This window comes from Opisthocomus hoazin, chromosome 2, assembly GCF_030867145.1.
Source record: "Opisthocomus hoazin isolate bOpiHoa1 chromosome 2, bOpiHoa1.hap1, whole genome shotgun sequence".
NCBI lineage: Eukaryota > Metazoa > Chordata > Aves > Opisthocomiformes > Opisthocomidae > Opisthocomus > Opisthocomus hoazin.
Genome location: NC_134415.1, coordinates 30810030 through 30832753, shown reverse-complemented (window position 1 = coordinate 30832753; position 22724 = coordinate 30810030). Strand labels below are relative to the sequence as shown.

At 58.5% G+C, this 22724-nt stretch overlaps 1 protein-coding gene across 1 annotated transcript; it reads right to left on the bottom strand.

Moving 5' to 3' along the window:
• Positions 1-12975: 12975 nt before the first annotated feature.
• Positions 12976-16795, bottom strand: HLX (H2.0 like homeobox). The gene is given in 5 exon segments (XM_075445910.1): positions 12976-13732; positions 14490-14674; positions 15158-15337; positions 15895-16158; positions 16161-16795. Coding segments are annotated over 5 exon segments (1275 nt in total). The 5' UTR covers positions 16462-16795; the 3' UTR covers positions 12976-13387.
• Positions 16796-22724: the final 5929 nt, after the last annotated feature.

The window sequence follows — 22724 nt, the reverse complement described above, 5'->3', positions numbered from 1 at the left end:
CACTGGTTTATTTTCAATGTCAATTTTTAACAGAAAACTCAGTGTGATACAGACAATCAGAGGGCAGAAGCACTAAGACAGCTCTGGGTGAGGGATATAGGGGGGAAATTACCACCTGATCATGCTGCAGTAAATTTTTTCTTAATATTTATTGCACCGCATTGCTCAAGAGCCTGGAAGACTTTCAGAGAGAGAGCATAACACCAGCAGCAGTGGAGTTTCGTGGTTGGTGGGTAGTGAGAAGGATAGTTATTGCATACTTCAGTGAGCAACCAAGTGTCAGTCTGACTCAACACTGGGGAAACTGTTCCCAAAGAAGAACAGAGCATCTTGGGCCTCTAGCAGTTGGTTGACATACCAACAAATACGCATTGCTCCTGGCCAAAGAGATCTAAAGGGTTTTGAAATGCAGAAAGCAGAAGCTGGGGACTTCTAATGCAAACCCGCATTGCTGCTAGCCATGAGGTGAGCTACCTTACTGATCTGTACTCATCTTCCAGGCTACCCCGAGCTCCTACAGAGCCAGTCTCCCCTCTGACATTGTGTCTATATGAGACATTTCATAGCATGTAGCATTTCATAGCATTTCATAGTTCCTCTTCTCCTCCATGCACCACCTGTCCTATGGCTCTGGGTCTGTGTGCCTGTGCCCTTGCAAAACACAGGGCAGATAGCTAAGGACTGTCCTCCAAACATGGGACACAAAGCGTTTTCTGGTCCATCCACCCCCATATCTGGCACAGGCAGCAGCTAAACAGGTCAGCCTCTGTCAGGAAAAGAAAGTAGACTGCTGGGGGAAACACCGAGTATGGACTGAGTAGACAAGGTGTGAAGCAGAAGACAAAAGGGCACATCTGCAAATCCAAAGGAAACCCAGACTACCAGGGCTCTTCTTGGCCTCAGCCCCTTCTGTTGCCTGCTCAGCGTTTCTGTACAGCATACCAGCCCTTACATGCCTATAGAGCATGGCTACAGCAGAAGGAGCAACGGCTTCCAGCAAGGGACACTGAGGGAGGCAATGTTCCCCATGGCCACTTGAGCAGTTCCACTTTTCACACCTTACAAGGCCTCTTTAACCTGGCAAGAGCAGCCCACAGGAGTGCTTTACCATACATCCACCAGACAGGGAGGTTGAGACATGCCATGACTTACCAAAGCCTGGACAAGCCAACAAAGCAGCCAAGGCTATGACCTCCACCTCCCAACTTCCGTTCTGTCTCCTAACCTTGGACACCTAACAGCTGATGGCTAGCATAAAAATAGTCACAGGCTCCAAGCAAAACAGATCTGAGGGGCTTTCAACTGCAAAAGGCAAAAGCCAAAACTATTTACGTAGGCCCACCTTGCTGATAGCCATGAGGTCCTCCCTTCATCTGAATAATGTGTCCTACATGGAGGCCTTCACGGCAGGACAGGTTTATAAACACTTGCAGGATAATTTCCAGCAAGGCTACGGTAGAAACAAATTTGCCAGAGCTGGAAAAATGAATCTGTCATCACTAGATCAGTATATGCAAGTAAAAGTGTTTGAGTTTAGCTTATGAAATTGTTTGCCTTGGCCTCAAGTCTATCACTTTTAACGGATATTTTGATTTCAGAGGCACAGAAGTGAAGGGGTGTGTTCTTCCATCAAGATTTCAACAACTCCTGGTTTTGGAAATACCTTAGACAGCCCATCTTTCCATTTTTTGCTGTGCACATGTAAAAAATAGCGTGATCTCTGCTGCTTCAACAGGTGGCTTTTCCCTGTAATGTGCTCTGTGTGCTGCGCAAGTCCTTGTTGTGGTCTTGCCGTAGGACACCTCGGCGAGCAGAGTGAGCTCAACCCTCACACATTAACACTGACAGTGCAATCCAAAAGTCGAAGTTTTGAAAAAACGATACCAAGCAAATGGATCCGCTCTGGAAACAAAAAATAAATGGAGCAGCTGAAAGCTGTATTCGTTTCACATGCCTGGGTGAGAACAAACTGAATCTGTCAGTCAGCAAAGGGGCATTACAAGCAAGTGTCTCTCAGGAACGCTGAACTCCACCATGGATGGGAATCTTGCATCTCGGTCAAGCATGGGATATCTATACATTTTCATGTCATGTTCCCAGGTAGTAAGAGAAAATTAAACCAATCATAAGGTTCATAGTAAAAAGTGAGTATGTATCACTTCAGCGAAGCTAGCTCTCTTGGCTGACATTGCCTTATCAAGGAGTGCAAGCATGAGGTCGTTACCTCAGATGAACCTTCTCCAAGATCCTCTTAGGCATTTGGGATTGATCTCACATTTCAAGGGACGAAACAAATCTGAAAGAGAAAAAAAAAATTGTCCCCAGAAATACTTCTTTACAGAAGGTGCCTCCTGCCTTTTAGCAAGGCTGTTTCGGAGAGGAACAGTTCTACCTTCTGCCAGAAGTGATCTCCAATTCACATTTGGCAGCTCTGGGCACCAAACCACTATGAACCAGCTCTTGCACACAACTAGTTAGTACCGCAGCAAAAGCTTTCACTGCACTGGAGATGGGCTTAGGAGAGCCAAAGCTGAAAACATTTCAACATTCCAGTGCAGCAGCAGATTAAATAATTGCTCACGAAAATGCGTGCAAGAACTACTATTGGTATCACAAGGAATACTTTATGAAGCTGCTTTAAAAAAAAAGACAACTATGGATGAAAAATACCCACTTAGCCTTGCTTTCCTACAGGGAGGAGCATAGGCTCTCATTTGACTCATTTTTCTGATTGCTATTCCACACCAGCCTTTTCAAACAATGTCAGTCAAGGAATCTTTTCATGCTGTGCCTTGTGTAAATTGCCTTTAAAATACTTTATCATGGAAAAAAAAGAAAAGTCAAAAATTGATTAAACAAACACAATCCGTTTTCCCCCAGCAGGCTCGGTGCTGTTGGTTTCCCTTTTTGTCCTGTTTCTTCTCCTACCTCATTCATGTCATCCATGGTTATACAGATAGTAGAACTGGCAAGTAATCTGGGACAGTCAGGCCTAAGTAAGCCCGGCTCATGATAAATTAGCCCAGTAAAACTTAGGCCCAGCATTGAAACTTCCCCAGCAGAAAACCCCTAACTTCAGTTACTGTCTTTAACAGGACGGATCTTGACATGGGTTTTCGTCGCTGTGGGCTCCTGGGATGTTGACTTCAGCAAGCCTCATCACGAGGGCAAGGCTCCACGCAAAAGCAGGGATCTATACGGTGGATTTGCCTCAACCTTTGCAAAACATGAAGGATGGAAGGAAACAGTGCTCTGTGTTTCTCAGGACGGGTCTTGATGTGCCCAGTTTTAACAATGGGATCTTCATGAGGTTTCACTGTTGCCTCGGCCACTTCCTACTTAAGCACGTTGCGTTGTAACCCATCACCAGTCCTAGACTAAAATGACAGACTTGGGGGCCCTGCTGAAATCCGGCCCAGAAGGGGCGGTGAGGGTTGAGTTTGGAGCAGTCCACGGGACACTTAGTGAAGGAGAGTCGGACAGGGCTCAAGGCTTTAGCATCATGTCTGCTCCTGACACAGGGACCACGCAGCTCACACTCACCCCACCGCAGATGAGGATGGATGGCCACCATGCTGGGCCCCCATCCACACGCTGCCAATTCCTGCACCACAGAGGGTTCCCCGACCTGGATCTGCATCAGCATCAGCCAGGCGGAAACCTAGAATAGCACCCTGCAAATTTTAATGGGAAGAGGGAAGGAGAAAGTCTGATTACCGTCAAGGCAAATGGCCCTTTGATATCAAATTCCCAACCTCGCAGCAGCAGCAGCCTGGTGGTCCCTGGGGTTCGAAGTGACACCAGAGGGGGTGGGGAGCAAGTCATTAAACGGTGCGTAGTGACCTCGCATCGCTGCCAGCGGGCGGAAGCGCTGGAGAGCTGCTTCTTTCTAATGGTGAGGCTGTGGGCCAGGTCTGGGGCTCATCCATGGAAGTGCGGAGCGCTCCAGCGACACGGGCCAGCTTAGGAGCTCATGCATTTCAGAAACACGCTAAATAAACAAGCGGACCAGGGATTGGTAACCACTGCTCCTGTAGGAAATCTATGCAATGAAAAAGTCATCAGCCCTGCCTTTTTTTATCCATTCCTCTCATTCCTCAGATTGAATTTCTTTCCATGCCATGCTTTCCCACCCCTCCGTTGTCCCCCCTAAACGTCTGTTTCCTTCAGAGCTGCAATATTGGCCACCAGCAAGGAAGAAAAATCTGATAAAAGATGATACACCACTCTCATTATTCTATAGTTTTCTCTTGATAGATTTAGAAAGGTCCCAAATGCAAAGAGAAATTAAATCAGCAGGTAGGAAGAAAGATGCAAAGTGAAATTCAAGATGCTGGAAAGCTCCTTTTCTCCGGAGGTCCTACTCTTCCCTGTGTCTGGAAGACAGGAAAGAGCAGACTGTTCATGACAGAGGAGAGAAAACTTCTGGGGGTCTTTAGGGGGAATTCAATCAAAGAAATTATTTTCCCACAGACCAGAGCTGAGCAAACCTTAATAGCTTTTTCCTGATTGAACAATAAATCTACTACTAATTTATGACCTGAAGTGTATATAACAAGCCTCCAAATGTTTTCCAGTTCTGCAAGTAGCTATGCTCACGTCCGTTCTGTTTGGGTTTGGTACTCGCCAGCTAATTCAGCTAATGGGCTAAATATTCCTCACAAAGCTGCGGCTTCAAAAGAATTCAGAAAAAAAGCTTTATTAAAAAAAAAAAGACCAGCCTTGTGCTTCCAGCATAATATTCTATGTGTATGCATAGAGATCCACACGTGTTAGAGATGAAGTCTAAGCACTTGGTGGGCTGGGGTGGGTGGTGTCCTGTATCCTGCGAGCAGAGGCAGCGCAGAGGGGCTGCTGGGGGCCAGGGTGGGGGGGGGGGGTGAGCACGCACAGCCTCTGCCGGGACATCCAGTTAACTGGACCTCTGCAGAATTGATAAATGGCTCTGGATCGCACTGTTTACTTAAATAGAAGCCAACGTTTTAACAGCAATAAAGGGCAGGCTAAATAATTCCCCGGGCTGGCTATCGAGGCGAATATGATCTCTGAAATATATGGGCTGCGTTTAAGCAACTGAACCCCGCTGTGCCTTCGTTTGTATACACAAACTGTTTGGGCAGCTGGTAGAAATTGTAAAATAAGATGACAATATTAGCATCTTCCCTTGGCTTCCCCTCGCCGAAAGAAAACCGCAGAGGGAACACTATTCAAGCATTTCCTTTATGCTCAGAAGTTCATCGAGAAACATTGGGGAATAACACAGCTTCATAACTTTCCAGCATCACGCGACACAACTCGCAGACACGGAGTGATTTTACAGTCACCTTTCCAAGGCGCGGCAAACAGAACAAGAAGGAAAAAAAAACAACCTATCGACGTAACCAACGTTTGCGCCTGGCTCTCGGAGGCCGGCAGCGAGGTCGCGGGAGGAAGTAACGCTGATACCCGGCCGCCTCCGGTCAGAAAAAAACAACAGTAACGAAGCCTCCGAACATCTTCAGCAATTCACGACGGGATCGTGCGAAAAATATTCAGCGCCGCAACGAAAAGTAAAGAAAATAATAAAAAGGCGATCGGTGCTGTTTCAGTCGGGGCTCGGTCCTGCCACGCGTGAGGGGTTCTTTTTTGGTGATGCCTTTGGCACCCCCACCCTCCCGTCTGCTGCCACGTGTGGTGGCCGAAATGAAGCGGTTTCCCCCCAAGCGCTCCGTGCCCTCGGCGGGGGCCGGGGAGACAGACTGGACACCCTCCCCCCTGGGCGGGTCCCCGCCTTGCCCCGGGGCAGAGCCCGGCTGCTCGGGGCCGGACCTTCCCCCCATATCACCCCTCTTCCAGGCGGAAACCTTAACGCCCCTGACACCTCTGAGGCTAGAAAGAAGACGGAGACAGAATAAAAAAAATATACATCGCAAATAAATCCGCCTCGGGGGTGGGGGGGGGAGCAACCTCCCACCATCGTCGGCTTTAAAAAGCGGGTGGACTCCCCGGAGCCCCTTCCCCCAGGTACTCCTGGGGGATGACTCCCCCAAGGTCCCCCCTTCATGGCTGCTGTGAGGTGACTTTCCGCCCTCCGCCCCGCCCAGCGGCCCCATCGCTGCTCCCCGGTCTCAGGTTTGGGAGAGGAGACGTCACCCGGTGAGAGGAGAGGGGGCCGGGAGGGAGCCCGGGGGGTCGCCGGGGACCCTCCAAGGTCTGGAGCCCGGCAGTACCTCGGAGCCCGGCTCCTCTGGGCAAACGCCGCCGGTGCGTTCCGCTTTTCGCTGCCCTTCACACCCCCCTCCCCCCCCCCCCCCCCCCCCCAAAGCTCATCGCCAGACGCGTTCACCGCTTACACGCGGTAAAACGTCGGATTCGCGCTTAACGGTCGCGGAGAAAAGGCCCTTCGCAGGGATCCTCATAAAAGCCCTGTATTTAGCTTCGAGCGTTTTCTCGTAATCAATAAAAGTTGGCTGTTATCTCCCGGCGCATTTAGCGGGGATGTTTATTGCCTGCCGGGCGGATTAGGGGCGAGACAGGAGTGCACCATACAAGGAAGGGACTCCCGAGATCCCAGCCCCGGGTTCGTAAAATATAACCATCCATTACGTTGCCGATATCTGGAGCCAGCGAATATACACAGACCATAAATTGTCGCCGGCGGGGTGCGGGAGGGCCGCGGGCGCGGGGTCTCCGCCTGCCCGCATTCCTCCCCGCGAACGGGGGGGGAGCTCCGGGGGTCCCCGGCCCATCCATCACCCCCGTTATGACTCCGCGATGCAGCAAATGGGTTGTGTAAAGAGGCGGCGTTTGACAAGGTGGCATGGTTATCCTGTCCAAATGATGCATAATATTAGTATTAGGGCTTAGATCATCGCATGCTTTTAAAATCATCACCGCTAACTGGGGGAGGGGGGGGCGCCGGGGGCTGCAGGGGGCAAAAGTTTCCGCGTAGATAATGATTATAGATGGGGGGATTTATGGGGAGGGTTGAGCGCACCAGTAAACACGTCTACCGTAGCCGGAGCGAGGGGCCCGATCCGGCCGGTGCCGCGGAGCCGCCTCCCGCGCCCGGGGCGGGATGGGGGAGCGGGGCCCGGCGGGTTGGGGGGCACCCCGCAGCCCGGGGGGAGGCCGTCAGGGCGGCCCCCTGCCCGTCCCGCCCTGGGACGGACACGACCCCACGGGCCCGCTCGAGGGGCGAGCGGAGACCCTTCCTCACACGCTGACTGCTAATGGTCACGGACACACGTGGGTGGGGGCGGAAAGGGGCTCTCCGGGGCTGAGGAGGGGGCCAGTCGGGCCAAACCTTGCACACCATCACCTGCCCTCGGAAACACAGGGTAGTGAAGCCAAGTGTACCGGGACGTTTTCGGGGAGACAGGCCGACTCCGTGCCGCACCTCATCCTCGTCCTTCTCGCTCTGCGGGGCTGGGGTCAGGCACAGGCTGGAGTCTCGGGGGTCCCGGCTGAGCTGGGGGGTGTCCGTCCTGGTCCCGCACGGGTCAGCCCCCTCCGCAGCCCGGCTGAAATCGGGCAGGGCCGGGCAGGCAGCCCGCCCGCGGAAGGATTAAGGGATAGATGGCCTGAGCCAAGGGAAGAAGCGGAGCAAGGGAGCAAAGGAGAGCCCCGGCCCCAGCCTTCCCCTCCTGCCCCCCCCGACAATCTCCGCACCCCTCCCCGCCCGGGGCACCGCGCGACACGTTACGCGGGAAACGGGGCCGGTGTGATTTGTGGAGGGTGCCTCTGGCCCCCGACACCTCTTTTGGGCTGCTGGGCGCGGGAACCCCCGGTTCCCTCCAGCATCCCCATCCCCTCCATCCCCCTCATTCCCTCCAGCTCCCCCGTCACCACCGCCCGTCCCAGCACCCTCAGCCCCTCCGACCGCGCCATCCCCCCCATCCCCGCACGCAGGCGGCCGGCGTGGCCCCACCGGGCCCGGGCAGGAGGACGGGGGGGGGCGGTCCCGGGCAGGCTGCTCTTTTTGCCGCCGAGGGAAGGCACTGGTCATCGCGGTGAGGGCGGGGGGGGGAACGACGACGAAGACAGGCGATGGCAAGGAAGGCCGGCAGAGATGGCCTGGGACCAGGCATAGCTGGAGGGGTGTGATGGCTGGAAACCTTTGATTTGGGGTTTGCCTGGAGAACGGGGGCGGAGGAGGGTGGCCTGAGTTTTTTTAAGGCAAGCAGAAATTTGATTATAGCGTACGGCGCAGCTCTGTGATTTGCGGTGAGCGGATTTCATTAACTACGGCCGTTCGAGTCCCGGAAAGCCCGGTCAGGCCCGCGGGGCCGGGGACGAAGCTGACCCCGGGGGCGGGCGGCGAAAGGGGGTCGGCCGCGGCGCCGGTGCTGCGGGACGGGGGGAGCCGCGGCGGCTCCGGGCTCCCCGGGCCCGGCCTGGCTCCGCCCGCAGGCCCCTGGCACCGGCCCGGCGGGAGGGGGCGGCGGGGACCGGCCGCTTTCCCCGCTGCCCCGGCGGGCAGGGGCAGCCCCGACCCCCGCGCTAGCCTTCCGCGGCGCGGCCGTGGGGCACAGCGCGTCCTTCCCCCCCCTCCACTCGTGTCACCTGCCGCAGCCCTCACCGGGGGGGGGGGGGGTGGTGGCTCCCCACACCTCGGGGCTTAGCTGCGGCGTTTCCTTTTTTGACGATGATGATGGCGGTGGCGGGATGTGCCGGCCCCTTGGGGGCTGCCGAGCTGCCCGCCGGCGCGGCAGCGGTACCGGGTCTAATTGCCGTCAACGAATGTCACCGGCAGGAGGAAAAACAAAAGCTGCCTCCAAAGATCCCGGAGCAGAATTTGGCAAGGCTCCTAAAGACACCAATTAGCAAAGGCTAAACCCATTAATGAAGTGGCGGCTCTCTGGTTTCAGCCAGGTGGTGCAGATCAGAGCGCCCGTATCTGCGGCAGAGCTCCGCTTCCCTCCAGCCGGGACCTCACAGCAAACCTCCACATCAATAATACCCTTAATGGGGCTCATTAGGGCCGGGCTGGCCGGGAGCAGGGGAGGGGGGCGCAGTGCACCCCACGCCGCGCAGGGATCGTCTCTCTTCCCCGGGGGGGCCGCGGCCGCCGCTCCCCCGCGGGTACCGGGCGACCCCCGTACTGTCCGGCTCCTTGGAGCAAACGAGAGCTCGGCATGGCCTCGCCGGGGACCCCGACTCGCTCCCTCCTGCCGAGCACCCCCAGCCCGCCGAGCCGGGGGCATCGCGGCTGCGGCAGGTCCCGGGGCGGCGGGGTGGCTGTTCCGCCGAGCCCGGCAGCCCCCGGGCCGGGGCGGTGGAGGAGGAGGGAAGGGGGCTGCCGTAAAACGGATTTTTAAAATAAAAACTTCCAGACCTCACCTCTGCGAAAGGGGTCGGGGGAGAAGGGAAGAAATATTTCCGCTTCAGCGAGGGGGAAAACAGAGGAAAAAAGGGAACCTGGGCCGGGGTAAGCTCGGCCGAGGTGAGCGAGAATATTTAGCTCACGGACGCGCACTATGAAAGGAGACTTCATATTTCTCTCCGCGGAGTCTCTCCAGGTCCGCAGCCGAGAATACACACAGCAAACGTTTGTGCTTGAATTATAGCTGAGGGTTTGCTTTATTTGAATCCACTGGTGTTTATTTAAGAAAGTGAATAAAGGTTTTGTGTAAACAGCCATTATTTCTGATGAGCGCTCAACAGCAATAAGAAGGGGGTGGTTTTTTTAGTCGAGATTGTGGCAAAAGTTGACATTTCGGAGATTGCAGTTTGTCTTGCCGACGCCAGGCAGTCCCGAGGCACGAACTGCAGGGAAAGCTCTGTGTGCCTGCGAGTGTGAAACGGCGATGTCGAGCAAACCGGGGTCTGAAAACAATTATTTTTTAAGACATCAGCTTAAGCCCGACGTTAAAATAGAATAAAAATATTTTCCTAAGGAGCGGGGCCGGTCTCGCTCGGCTATAACGAGGGAAGGCGAACTCAGGTTTCGCTGCCGCGGGGCTCTGCCGGGGGGGCTGCGGCGGACCCCAGCGCGGGCTCCTCGCCCGGCCCTTTTCGCACCGTAAATCGCTTGCTGAAAATATCGCGTCTGTTCTGTTTTATTATTGGGGGGGGGTTATATTTTTTCCCCCCTTACTAACGCGGCTATTCTTTCCGAAGCTGACTCGAGTCTCGTCGGAGACGGGAGGTTTTGGGTAAGAAATCCGGCGAGAAGAAAAGGATCTCGTTGGATTTCTTCATGCGGCGCCCGGGGGAAGATGGGGGCCGTCGGTAAGCTGCTCCCCGGGACGGGGCTCGGCAGGAGCTGTCTCCGAGCAGCTGGGCTGCGCGTCTCCGCGGGTGCGGATGCTCGCTGACGGGGCTGGGATGTCGGAGCGGCACGGGGAGGCCTCCCGCTCCGTTATTAATCCGATTTCCCGCACACGCCGCGCAAGGAGGAGGCAGGGAGACCTCCGCGCGGCTTCGTGCATCGCTCCCGTTTCTCGGCGTCCCATACTGAAGTCAGCCCGAAAAATCTCTGCCCGGCACCCGGGAGGCGAAAGCGGAGCGGGTGTGCTCCGGGAAGCCTGGCCCGGCCGGGGGCAGCGCCGGGGAAACGCCCCCCGGCCCCTCCGAGGGGACCCCGGCCCCGGCCGGGCGGGGGGAGCCGCGCACGCACCGACCCGGTGCAGACCCGGAGATCTGGGGTCGGCTGGCACGGGTCTGAAGAGAGTCACGACGGATTTAGGGGGGGGGGGGGGGGGGGGGGGGGGGTAAAGAGACCTCCCGAAAAGCTGCGGCCCCCGGCTTCAAGACCGTCGAGGGACGGGGCCGGCGGGCTCGGGCGTTTCTCCTTCGGGAGCACCCAGCGCCAAGAGCCTGTCGTGTCGGCAGGCGACGACAGAGCAGACAGCAACGGGCCCTGCCCCCGGGCTTGTGTCGGGCGCGTTCTGGGGGGGTGTTCCGCCGGCCGCACGGACAGGTCGGTTTCGCCGACGACGGGCGATCGAGCTGCCCACTGTCACGACATTGTCACGACTTTTTTTTTTTTTCCGCGGAAATTCAGCTGCAACTGCAGGCTGGCAGGACCGGGCAGAATCCCTTCCCCGCCGAGGCGGGCACAAACCCCTCCGTTCAGGCATCTTTCCCCACACTTGTGTTCGCAGGTTTGCTCTCCCTGCCCGAGGACGTGCAGGACGGGAGCACTGGCGGAGAGAGAGGTGATTTTTTTTTTCCCTATCGCTGGAGGAGAGGAAAAAAATACCCTCCCGGCTCCGGCGCTTGGCCAGGGGTGCGCGGAGCACCAAATCCCGCAGCCGAGGGCAGCAGGGAGGGAAAATCAGGCACAGGGCGAAGGAATTTTATGCCAGCTCTCTCACTCGGATCTGAGCATCTTTCTCCGTAGCCCGAGTCCCACGGGTGTGACACCTTTTTGTCCCCTTTTGCCGCCTTATCTTAAAAAGGTGCCGCAAAGGCGCTGCCCCTGCTCTCTCCTCGACCCGGGGTCCAGGCGAGGGTTGCCGTCCCGTCATTTGGGGAGGCCGGAGGGGTGGGACGAGGGGACACACACACCGGGGGGATGGGGACGGACGGTGACACACACCTCCTGCCCCCGCGCAGCCAGCCCTGCGCTCGGAGGAGGCGCGGATTCCTCCAACCCAAGGGAAGAGCAACCCTTTCCCAAGGCGCTTTTCCTTTGTCATCTGCCGAGAGCCCCCTCGCAGCCCTCTCTCCCGCACGGGTTCGTCTTTAATTTAAAGAAAAAAAAAAAGAGGCAAACAAATTCCCGCGTGTCCCTGAGCCGCAGCGCTGTGGTTTATCGGAGCAGGAACGGCCAGGCCGTGTTTCGCTGGACGTCGGTCCGGCGGCTTCCCCGCTCTTGGGGGGAGTCACAGCCCGCGGGCAGCAACCCCTGCCCCTCCCCCCCCCCAGGGACGGGCGCCTTCGGGGGCTGGAAAAGAACCGCAGGGCCCGCTCCGCACCCCGAAAAGCCGTGACACCCCCCTGATTCCTCCCTGACAGCGTCTGAAAGGCAGAACTCCCCTACAAGGCCCCCACAGATCGTGTGTGTGTGTGTCCCCCGCCGTCTGGGGACCGCGCTGCCCTGCGCGGGTGCTGCGCGTGCCCCGCGGACATCCCCCCGCCCGCCGTGACTCCGCGGGGCCTCTGCCCGCCCGGTCCCGCCGGATTCACTGCCCCATCCGTCCTCTCACCGCCCAGCCAGCCGGCCTCGTGGCTCTGCCGCCTGCCCCAGGTCCTTTCCCCCGGGGGCTTGCGGCGGGGGGTGCTGCCGGCATTCCCCTCTCCCCCCTCGGGTGTTTGCTCCCGCCGGAGCAGCCCCGCTAGCAGGGCTGGCCCCGAGGAGCGGGTCCCCCCCCGGCCCCGAAGGATTTCCCGCCTCGGCCCTCAGGGCGGCGAGGGGCGAGAGCCCGGCCCTCACCGCCGGAGGACACCGGGGATTTCTCGGTGGGCGCAGGAACCCCCGGTCCCCTCCTCCTGCCCCCCCCCCGGGCGAAGCCCTCTGCGCCGCGCGTAGCGCCTGCGTGACGTCACAGCGCGGGCCGCGCAGCCACGCTGTGACGTCACAGAGCGCTACCTCCCCACCCCGCCGCGGGGGGCTCGTGGAAAGGTGCACGGCGAACCGGGGCGACACCGAAGCAAAGCCAGCTCGACTCCCCTCCCCCCGCACCCCGCACCGGCCCCGCCGGCCCCTGGGAGGGGGGGGGGGGGGGGGTCGGGCAGCCCCCTCCCGCCTCGCCTCGCAGACCCGAAGCCACCTCGCGGGGTTGTCCGTACACCCCTCCGCGAAGGGGTCCGGCCGCCGTCCCGCCGGGGGCACGGTTCCGCCCCCGTCAGAAAGAGGAAGGGGGAAAGCAAAAAGTGAAATAAAAAAAAGCATAAAATAAGGCGCAGGCTGCCTCGGGGGGCTTGGCGGGCGGGGAGAGACAGCGGCCGCCTTGGAGCGGGGCGAAGGCAGCCGGGGCGGCCGCCCCAGCCCTCTCCCCTGCGCGACAGACTGACGTGGCTACAAACCATAGCAAAACGTTTTATTTACAGGAGATAGATATATATATATATATTTATATACTTTGTCAGTGCAGTATTTCTTGGCCGGATTATTCGAAGCAACACGTTGCAACTGATGAGGACGTTGGCAAAAATACTTCACATTGTAAATTGTTTGGGGGACCGGGGCGGGGGGGGCAGAGGGATTTCGGAGCACGTTCCCGGAGTCCCTCGCTCGGGTTTTCCCGGAGAGGACAAGGGGCGGGAGACGGAGAATAAAACAATAAAAAAATAAAAAAGGGCAAACCCAGGTAAACCCCGCTGTCCCGCGAGCAGCGCGGAGGGAGAGGCGGCCGTCCCGAGGCCGGGGGTCCCCGCTCCGCCCGCCGCCTCGGCCCCTCGCCCCGGGCCGGGGAGCTCCGTTATCCCGCCGGCCCCGGGTGCCGCCGGGCCGCCCCGCCTATAGCCCGCTCCGCGGCTCGGGGCTGGCGGCGGGTGGCGGCGAGGGGAGGCCGGTGCTGCCGGAGGACTTGCCCGTCCCGGCGGCGGGCAGGCTCCGCTCGGCGCCCTCAGTCCGTTCCGCCCGGCCGGGGGCCACGTCGAGAGAGTCGGCGTCGCTGCCGTCGCTGTCGCCCTCGGAGCGGCTGGGGCTGCGCTCGGGCTCGGCGGCGGGCGGTGCGCCGGGTCGGTGGGCGCCCGGCTCCGGCTCCGGCTCGGGCTCGGGCGGCGGCTCCTTGTCCTTCTGGGCCTGAGCCTCCTTGGAGTGCCGCCATTTCATCCGCCGGTTCTGGAACCAGACCTTCACCTGCGGCCGAGCCGCCCTCAGGCGGGAGCCACGGCCCCGCACCGCGCACCGCGCCGCGCAGCCTCCGCGCAAAGCCTGCAACCGGGCACGGGCGCCGACGCCGCTAAGGTGGCTTTCAAGTTTGGGGTTTTTTTCCTTTCTTATTCTACTTCGCGTGTTTAAACACAAAGCGCTCGCCCCCCCCCCCCCCCACCTTGTTATTTGGTGTTTTGGGTTTTTTTCTCCCTCTCTCTTTCTACTTCTTCTTCCAGGAAACCAAACCTTTCTCAAGAAACCGCAGCGTTATACAATTCTGTGCGCCGCGGGCCCTCCACAGCAGAATCATTACAGAGTGGCGTTTAATGATTCCGTTTGAAGGAGAGTTCTCACTTCCCCAAAACTCAGGATTTCACAACGCGGGGAGAGATTTAGAAAAGAAAAAAATAAAATAAAAAAGGGACATTAAAAATAGCGTGTTCTCTTCTACTTCCTCTGACCTAAACTGCCTCCTACGGGGAGTCGCGCCTCAGCGAAGCGCACGCTGGGGATCTGCCCCGGCCCCGCTCGGCCCCGCCACGGCGGCCGAAGAGGCGGCGGAAGCTCCGCGCCGGGCCGCGCAACCTGCGCGCAGGGGGTGCTGGGGGGCGAGGGGCCGCTCCTCGGCCGGCCCCAACCAAGACTGAGGAAGGGAAAAACTCTTTGCAACCGCCTTCCCCCCGGCTCCGGCATCCCTCTAAACTGGAAGTAAGATTTGAAATAAAACCGAAGCCGCTCTTACCTGAGCATCTGTCAGCCCCAGCATCGCCGCCAGTTGCTTTCTGTCCGGTTTGGTGACATATTTCTGGATTTCGAACCGTTTTTCTAAACCTTTCCTCTGCAGGTTGGAAAAAACAGCCCTGGACCAGGAGCGTTTCCTCTTGTACGTCTGGGGCAGCGTGTCCTTGGTTAAAACTGCGTACGGGCCTGGTGGGGCGGGGAGGGGGGGGGGAGAAAAACGGGGAGGGGGGGAGAAATGGAGACGGCGTTATTAACATCGGTGCCTGAAAGGGAGCTCTAAATCGATCGCAATAGCAGCTGGACCGCGGTGTGCGGGGAAGGCCCGGGCCGGCGCGGCCCTGCCTGCCGGAGTCCCGTCACCGTGTGCCTCCTCGGGCAAGGACGGAGAGGTTCGGAACCCGAATTCTTCTTCTCCCCCCTCCCCGCCCCTTCTTTCCCGGCCCAGGTATTATTTTGGTACCAGATGGGACGGTCCTCCGGGTCGGGTCCTAGCCGGCTCTTCCTCCCCCCGCACGCAGCCCGGCTTTCGCCCAAAACCCGAGCCTCGCTAGAAAACGCGCCCTGGCCTTTCAAAGGGGGCTGGCGAGCCCCCCCTGGGAGGAGCCGGCCCGGGACGGAGCGCCCCGAGCCCCCGGGGAGGGGGGGATGTCGACGAGGGACGAGATGTACCTGGAAAAGTGTCTTGAAACTGGTGCTGCACTGAGCTCCTTGGGTTTGTGTTTAAGGGACCCAGAATGGCAGAAGCCTCGTTAATGGGGTCTAGAGACGCGAAGAACTGGCCGGCGGCAGGCTGCAAGCCGGGGAGATGAACCCCGGTTTGGCGGCTGGCAGTTAATAAGGAGGTCAGATCTGCGAGCACAGGAACAAGGAGAGCTCTGTTACACCGCGCTGGGTCCCGGCCGGAGGGGCTGGGGGGCTGGGGGGGGGGGGGGACACACAGGGCCGCCCCGGGGGGGCTCTCCCCGGGGGAGGGGGGGGCCGTGCCCCGGCAGTCGGGCACCCTCCGCTGCCTTCGCTCCCTCGGCCGGGGGGTTTACAGGCCGCGAGGGGGGGGGGGGGGGGTGCGGAGAAAAGCTTTTAAAACGGGCTGCGCCCTTCGGTGCAAAAAAAAAATCCCGGGCCCGCTTCGGGAAGCGGAGACCGCTCCGCTCGCTGTTTTTACGCTATTTTTCCCAGCGGCGCGGGCCGGGGCGGGGGCGGGGGACGGAGGGACGGATGGACGGGGGCTTATTTTAGTGAGCGCTGTGAGAAACCCGGGTTTCTAACGCTTGTTCTCGGTAACTCTTCTCTCTCGGCCAGATCGCAAAGTTTTCGAATCGCGGGTACGCTCGCCAAAAATAATGCCGGAATACAGAAAGGACCGCGGGGCGCGCCAGCGGGGGGGTCGGGCAAGCCGGTTTCTCTACCTCTCAGCGTGTTGCCTTCCTTGACTTTGGGGTCGAACTCCGCCGACAAAATGCGGTCGATGCCGAATTTCAGGTCCTTGCTGGCGGGAGCCGGCGCCGAGCCGTGCGTGTGGCCACCCGGCAGACGGGCGGGGGCCGGGACCCCCCCGCCGCCCCCCCCCGCCGCCGCCGCCGCCGCCACGGGCGACCGGTGCTGCGTGGGGCGGTGGGGGTGGGAGTGGAAGGCGGCGGAGAGCGGGAAGGCGGCGGCGGCGGGGGGGGGGGGGGGGCGTCCGGGGCCACGACGGGAGTGGGCCGGAGCGGCGAGGCGGCGGGGTGGAAGGGACCCCCGTGATGGACGGTTCCCAAAGCCGGCGGCATCCCGGTGCCGGGACCGGCGGGGAGGTTGTCGGTGGGTCCTCCCGCCGCCTCGGCGCCGCCGTGGAGGATGTCGGCGATGCAGAAGGACGGCTTCTTGGCGTCCAGCGGGAAGCAGCCGCCGGTGGCCGGTCCCGAAGCGGAGCAATACGCCGCTGACCACAAGCTGAAGTTGGAGGCGTAGAAAGGAGCCAGCCCGGCCGTGTACATCCTGCTCGGGAGAGGGGACGAGCCGCCTCCGCCGTTCAGCTCCCGGTCGCCCGCCGCCCCGGGAGCATGGGGAGGGATGGCCCGGGGGCGAGAGGTGGCCGGCGGAGCGCTCGGGTTAAAACCGACCACGGGGAAAAAAATAAAAAATGTAAAAAAAAAAAAAAAAAAAGGAGGGGAAAAAAAGAAAAAGAGGACAAAAAAAAAGAAAAGAAAATTAAGAAAAAAAAATAAAAGGAGGAAAAAAAAAAAATAAAATCCCCAAAACTCACGGAGAGAGCGAGCGGGCGAGCAGCGGAGCGGCGCAAAACAAAACAAACCCAAACCAAACCCCCCTTTTCCTCCTCGCCGTGCTGGGGGATGAAAAAAAAAAAAAAAGAAATATATATATAGCCAACCCCTCCCCGAAACTTTCTCTGGCGGAGACACTCCCGGCTCGGGAGCAGCCCTCGCTCCCTCCTCCCCACGCCCAATCCGCGATCCGCGGGGCCGGGCAGGACCGCCTGCCGACACGCCCACGCAGGGCCCGGTCGCGGGTGGGGGCCACCGCGCCGCCCGCTGCCGGCGCGGTGGCCCCCACCCGCGACCCTTCTCGTTTTGCCCCGCGAAGTACCCACCCCCCCATACCCCCCCTACCCCAAAATTCCTCCCTCGACTTTGAAACACCCCTCCTCCCCCGACCCAAACTAGCGCAAGGGCGCTGCGCGCTTTCCGCCGCGATTTCCAGCCGTTTTGGAAGAAACGCGCAGGGAAATTCTCGGCCGTGGGAGAGTCGCGTCCGTCCTCTCGGAAACGATTGGGAAGGAAACGCGTTTCCTTCCTTCCCGGATAAACGAGCCTGGGGTTGTCTGGAAGCGAAGGAGCAGAGGCTCGTGTGCGCAAACGTTGCGCGAGCTTCGAGCTGTTCTGGGCCCAGGACACGCTGGATCCTGCATTTGCAACGATTAATTAATTAATCGCATCCTGTCGACAATGTTATTTTATAGCCCTTTACTGAGTTCTCCAGCCGGGTGGCTGCGTCTGCATCCACACCATTTTCACCTCGAAGGCTAGTTTGTAATTTCGCAAAGCTTTTACAACAGAATTACCCTCTTTTTTTTTTTTATGGTAAGAATAAATCATCATAATGATATAATAATCATCATAATAAATCACAATCATAAGCTACGTTCGCAATTTAGGGACCAAATTTATCCAAGCGTCTCTGGCGCTCTTTTTCTCCCCTCTAACACCGACGTTTGCCCCGACCTGACTCCGAAAAAAGCGCATTTCTGCAATTTTAGTTTCCATACGCTTAAACATAGTCGCTAACGTTTCGAGCAGGCTCTGGGTCGGAAGATTGCAGGTTTGCTTTGGTTTTGTTTCATAATTTATTATTTTGTTGTTGTTGTTCAGATAGCTTCCCAAATTCTGAATGTTTTCGGGGAACCGCCAGCCAGGCAAACTGCTGTTCCTTCGCCAGGTATGAAGACGCAGCTTCTGCGCGGATATCGAAGCCACCTGCGAGCGAGAGCGAACGCGCTCCGCAGCCACAGCCCGCGCACGGGTGAAGGCGATGCTGGCTCCCCGCGAACAGCCACGCACCGCTTCTCTTCGGGGTTGTTTGGTTTTTTTTTTGAGACGAAACCGAAAAAGAAAAGGCGGGCTGGCGTCCGAGAACCGAAGCCGGCGGAAGAAAGGGTGGATGAGGTTTGGACTTCTCCCGCTTGGAGAGCGGAAAGCCCCCCTTCTCCTCGCGCCTTACACCCCGCGCAGCCGAGCCGAGCGCCGGCCCCTCGCCCCCGGACCGGATCGATCGGCTCCGGTGTCCCTTTGCGTCTCCACGGGCGGGCAGAGCCGCGCCGGCAGCCCGCGGGGGGGGGGGCAACGCGGGGCAGCCCCGCCGCCATGGGCACCGGTTGTCGTGCCACGGGCAGGGGGAAAAGGAAAAAGAAAGAAAAAAACAAAAGAAAAAAAAAAAGAAAAAAAAAAGAAACCATCACAGTTTTTTCTTTTTTTTTTTTTTTTTTTTTTTTTTATTGTTTTTGGTTTGTTTTTTTACGAGCTTATTTCAAAGCTCGGCTGGCCTCGCCGCCCCCGGCGATGAGCAGCACCGGCGGGAAGCGCCCGTTTGCGGGGTCCCCGGGAGGGGTATGGGGGGGCAGCTGGGGGCTAAAATAACCCGAAAGGGAGCACTTGACCCCCCGGGCCGGCGGGAGGCCGCGCCGCCGGGGCAGGTGCCGCCCGGCCTGCCATCGCCGGGAGCCCCTGCCCGCCCCTCGCCCCTCGGCCGGGGGACAGGGCTGTCCCCTCTCCCCGGGGGCCTCGGCGGGCCCCCCGCTGCCCGCCCGCCGGCCGGGGAGGGGCCGGGCCGCTCGCCGCTCCGGGAGGGAGCGGGCCGCAGGAAACCCGGGGCTCGCTGCAGCCCTGGTCATCTCCTGTTTTTTTGAGAGGTTCCAGCTCGGGCTAAATGAGCGGATGTGCCTGCGAGATTCGTCCCAAAATAGAAGCGGCTTTAGTATTTTAGGATACAGCAGAAATCCTTATTTCTTCCGGAGAAAAACTTCATAATGAGCGCGAGCACTTCCCTTTTCAATATTTGTGCAACTTTATCTCGACCAGCAAGTTGCTTTGGTGACGCAAATCCGCCCGTGTGTATTGCGGCCGCAGAAATAAACGCGAAGAAACCCAGTTCCCTCGCAGCAATGAGAACACCGGCACGCAGCCGCCACTTTCCCCTCTAGCCCGGCGCTCCGAGGCACCCGGGCCGGCGGCGGACGAACCGCGATGCTCGCTTCTCTTTTCTTTTTTTATTTCTTTTTTTGTTTGTTTGTTTTTTTGTTTTTTTTTTTTTTTAGGAATGGAGGCTCGAAGGACTTCCCCGCCCCGAGGCCGGCAGAGGAGGGTCCCCCGCGGGGTGCGCTGCCCAGGAGACGGTGTTGTACCTCCTTCTGTATATACACCTGTATATAGACACATATATATAGGTGTCATATGGAAAGGGAAATGTTTTGGAGTCCTACTCGCTCTCCACAAGCGCTTTCAAAATTAATTATTTAACCCTCCTCGCGGGGAGATGGGGAGACGGCCCGCTCGGGCGGCGTTACCGCGGCCGCTGCCGTGCCCCGCCGGGCCGCCCCGCGCCGCGCAGCTCCGAGCACCGCCGGGCCCGGCCCCAGGCCCGGCCCCAGGCACTCCTGGCAGCCCCAGGCCCGGTCCCAGGCACTCCCGGCCGCCCCAGGCCCGGTCCCAGGCCCGGCCCCAGGCAGGCCCGCCCGCCCTCTCCAGGCCCGGTCCCGGCCCCAGGCCCGTTCTCTGCCGCCACCTGCCGGGCGGGCCGCGGCCGGGCGCCGAGCCCCACGCGAGGCACCTCCGGGCCGCGGCCCTCCCCTCCGAATCCCCCTACTCCCGGGTCCCTGCGAGCAGGCGGCGAGGGACTCTGGGGAGCCAAGCGTCAAAATGAATAAATAAATAAATAAATAAATAAATAAAATAAGAAAAAATAAATTTAAATAACACTCCGGCCCCCGCCCGGGGAGGGGCAGCGGGAGGGAGCCCCTGGTCACACCGCGGCGTTTCCCCTCAGCTGCCCCACGGCTCGCTCAGCTGGATGCCGGCGTCGGCGAGGCACGACCGACGTTCTGTCCTTTGGCGGAGCAGGAGTGGAAGGCGCCCGGCAGCAGGCAGGGCCCGGGTTTTGGTGCGGTGGGACACGCCGGCGCCCGAGTTCGGGTCGGCGTGCGTTTGGAGGAATCATCTGGTCCCCATCACCTGCAGCTTTGCGTGGTGGAGAGGTCTCGGGGTGCACGAGCAGGAAACCTGGATGGGAACAGAGCCCACAGGGCACGCTAGAATTACTCTGGTGCCAAACCCCTCTGAAACGCCAGCTACAGCTGTTTGAAAACTCCTCGGGGTTTCCCACCCGCGAGCGGTCCCAAGAACTGTCCGTCTGCTGCAGCGGAGCGGGCCCCACTGAACAGATCCGCACGTCAAACCCCAGGGCTCCCGGCTCCGGGGACAACATGCCAGCCACGCAGCCACAGACTGGCTCTAGCCCTCGCACGTTCGTGCTCCTGTGTCTTGCTTTCTCTTTCAGCTGCTTGCCTGATGGAACACATGGGATCACGTGAAGCCGATGGGTTTTAAGCGGGGAGAATTTCTGCATTCTCCCAAATGCTGTGTAGTCCCTCAAGTCCCTTCAGACAGAGGGGGGGGACCCAAAAACACCGATTCCCCTCTGCCCCTGAGTGTCTGGCTCAGAGACCTGGGCTGTGGGAGGGCACTGCATCTTTCCACAGCCATGTTTACACATAAAGGGGTGACCTTTCCTTCCTTTTTTTTCTTTTCTTTTATGAAAAGCTGCAGATAAATAAATCTTGAGGAAGGGTCACGGTAATAAATAGCAGTCGGGAAGAAGTGGCTCTCTGCAGCCCCGGGAAAGGAGGCTGCCTTCTGAGGAACAGCAGTGTCAGGACGGTCCCTTCCTCGGGGTTTCCTATGGGTTAGAGCAGACAGGTCCTGCCCACTCTCCTGCCTTTCCTGAAGCCCATTTTTAGGCATCTGGTGCCGTGCTGGGAGCCAGGCACTGCGAGCCTGCAAGGCTGTAATGGTTTCAGCTGCTCTAAGCTGAAGTGCCAGTCTCCCACACCTGCTCCACCCCTGCCTGCCTGTTCCCATCCCGGGGGTGTCAAACTGCAGAAAATCAACCCTGCCAGCAAGAAAAATTTTTTTGCTGTCACAGTTCCCCAGACTTGGATAGTGAAGGTGAGGGAGCTGGAGGCAACACACACGTGGGGAAGGGTGTTGACACGACCGCCACGACCCTCTTCTGGTCTGCTCTAACCTCTCACCAGGTCACCCCTTAGTTTAAGTGCTGCCTCTTGGAGCTACTTCCTGCAGTCTAAAATGGGTCCTTCTCCTGTGGAAAGAGCCCGAGTTTCCTTTCATTCCCATTGCCATCACTGGTTTCATAGGGTACCCCACCTTCACGCCGTGGTCGGACCGTAATCTGCTTGCAGAGGGCGTTACCGCAGGCAAGCTGCGATTCTCCAGGCCACACCGACAGAGAGGTCTGCAGAGAGCTGGTCTCTGCAATTAACCCCCCGGCAGCTGATTAACGGTGACGTGACACACAGAAGTGCTGACCTCCCGCTCTAACGTGCAACCGCCAATGAGAGCAGCATTTGCACGCAGACGCCAGATTCGGTTTGCACAGTTGCGCAGCGACAGAAAACGAGCATCATTGCATAAAATGAAGGTGGTTCAACTCTCGGCGCTTGAGGATCATCCACGGGTGTTTCCTAAACGCGACAGGAGAGCATAATTACAGCCGTTTTTGGCTGAGAACCAAAGGGGCAGCTCCTTAATCGAGGTGAATGGCTGCTGATGAGGACAGGCTGAGGACGTCCCAGTGCGAGGAACATATTTAGGTGCAAGTACAGATGGAAATAGAGTGGGGGATTTTTCATTCCTACAGCAGGTCGTCACCTCTGTGACTTCATCAGAGCAACCCCATCTATTTCTACAAAACCAAGCTGATGCGTTCGGCCCACCGCCCCTCCAGCAGCAGTACGTTAATGTCACTGCACAGAAAAGCCGTTCGATGCCGAAGAAGGAAATACTAATAACTGCCTAATAAAAGTTTTAGTAAGAAATAGTTTCCTCCTTCTTGGCAACAGTGGTCAAAAATGTGGGGAAGCTGGAAATAAAGCTATCAGAACACAGCCATATAAAAGGCAAAACCAACCCCTGAAGGAAGTCAAGTTTCTAGAACAAAATTACTCTGTAAAATTCATCTGGATTTAAGAACAGTTACTGTTTTTTTTCCAACCCTCCTTTCATGCTTTAAGTGGACTTAAACGCAGTAGGTACACATCAGTCCAGCTTTAGAACCATTTCTTTCCTGGCTGTTAGCATATATAAAGTCCCAGCAGAACAGTGCCATCTCGGCCACTGAAAAAAATACTCCCATTTTAATCCATTTTGCCCAAGGGAGATGCTTTCTGGTAAACACCAAATGGAAGTGCCAGTCAGAGAGGTTTTACAATTCGATAGACAAGCATGCCAGATTATACAGCATGTACGTCGCACCATCCGGACCTGCTTCCCCCACTGGAACTGAATCTGCCCGAAACAAAATCCAGCCTTCACTTCTCAGCTCCACGGGCAGCTCACGACTTCCCAGTGCCAGGCTCCACCAGCTCTTGGAAGACCCAGGTCCCCTCCCTGCGAAACACCCGGGAGGGTGGGGAGATGCTCTCGGAGCTGAGCAGCACGGCGGTGTAAGG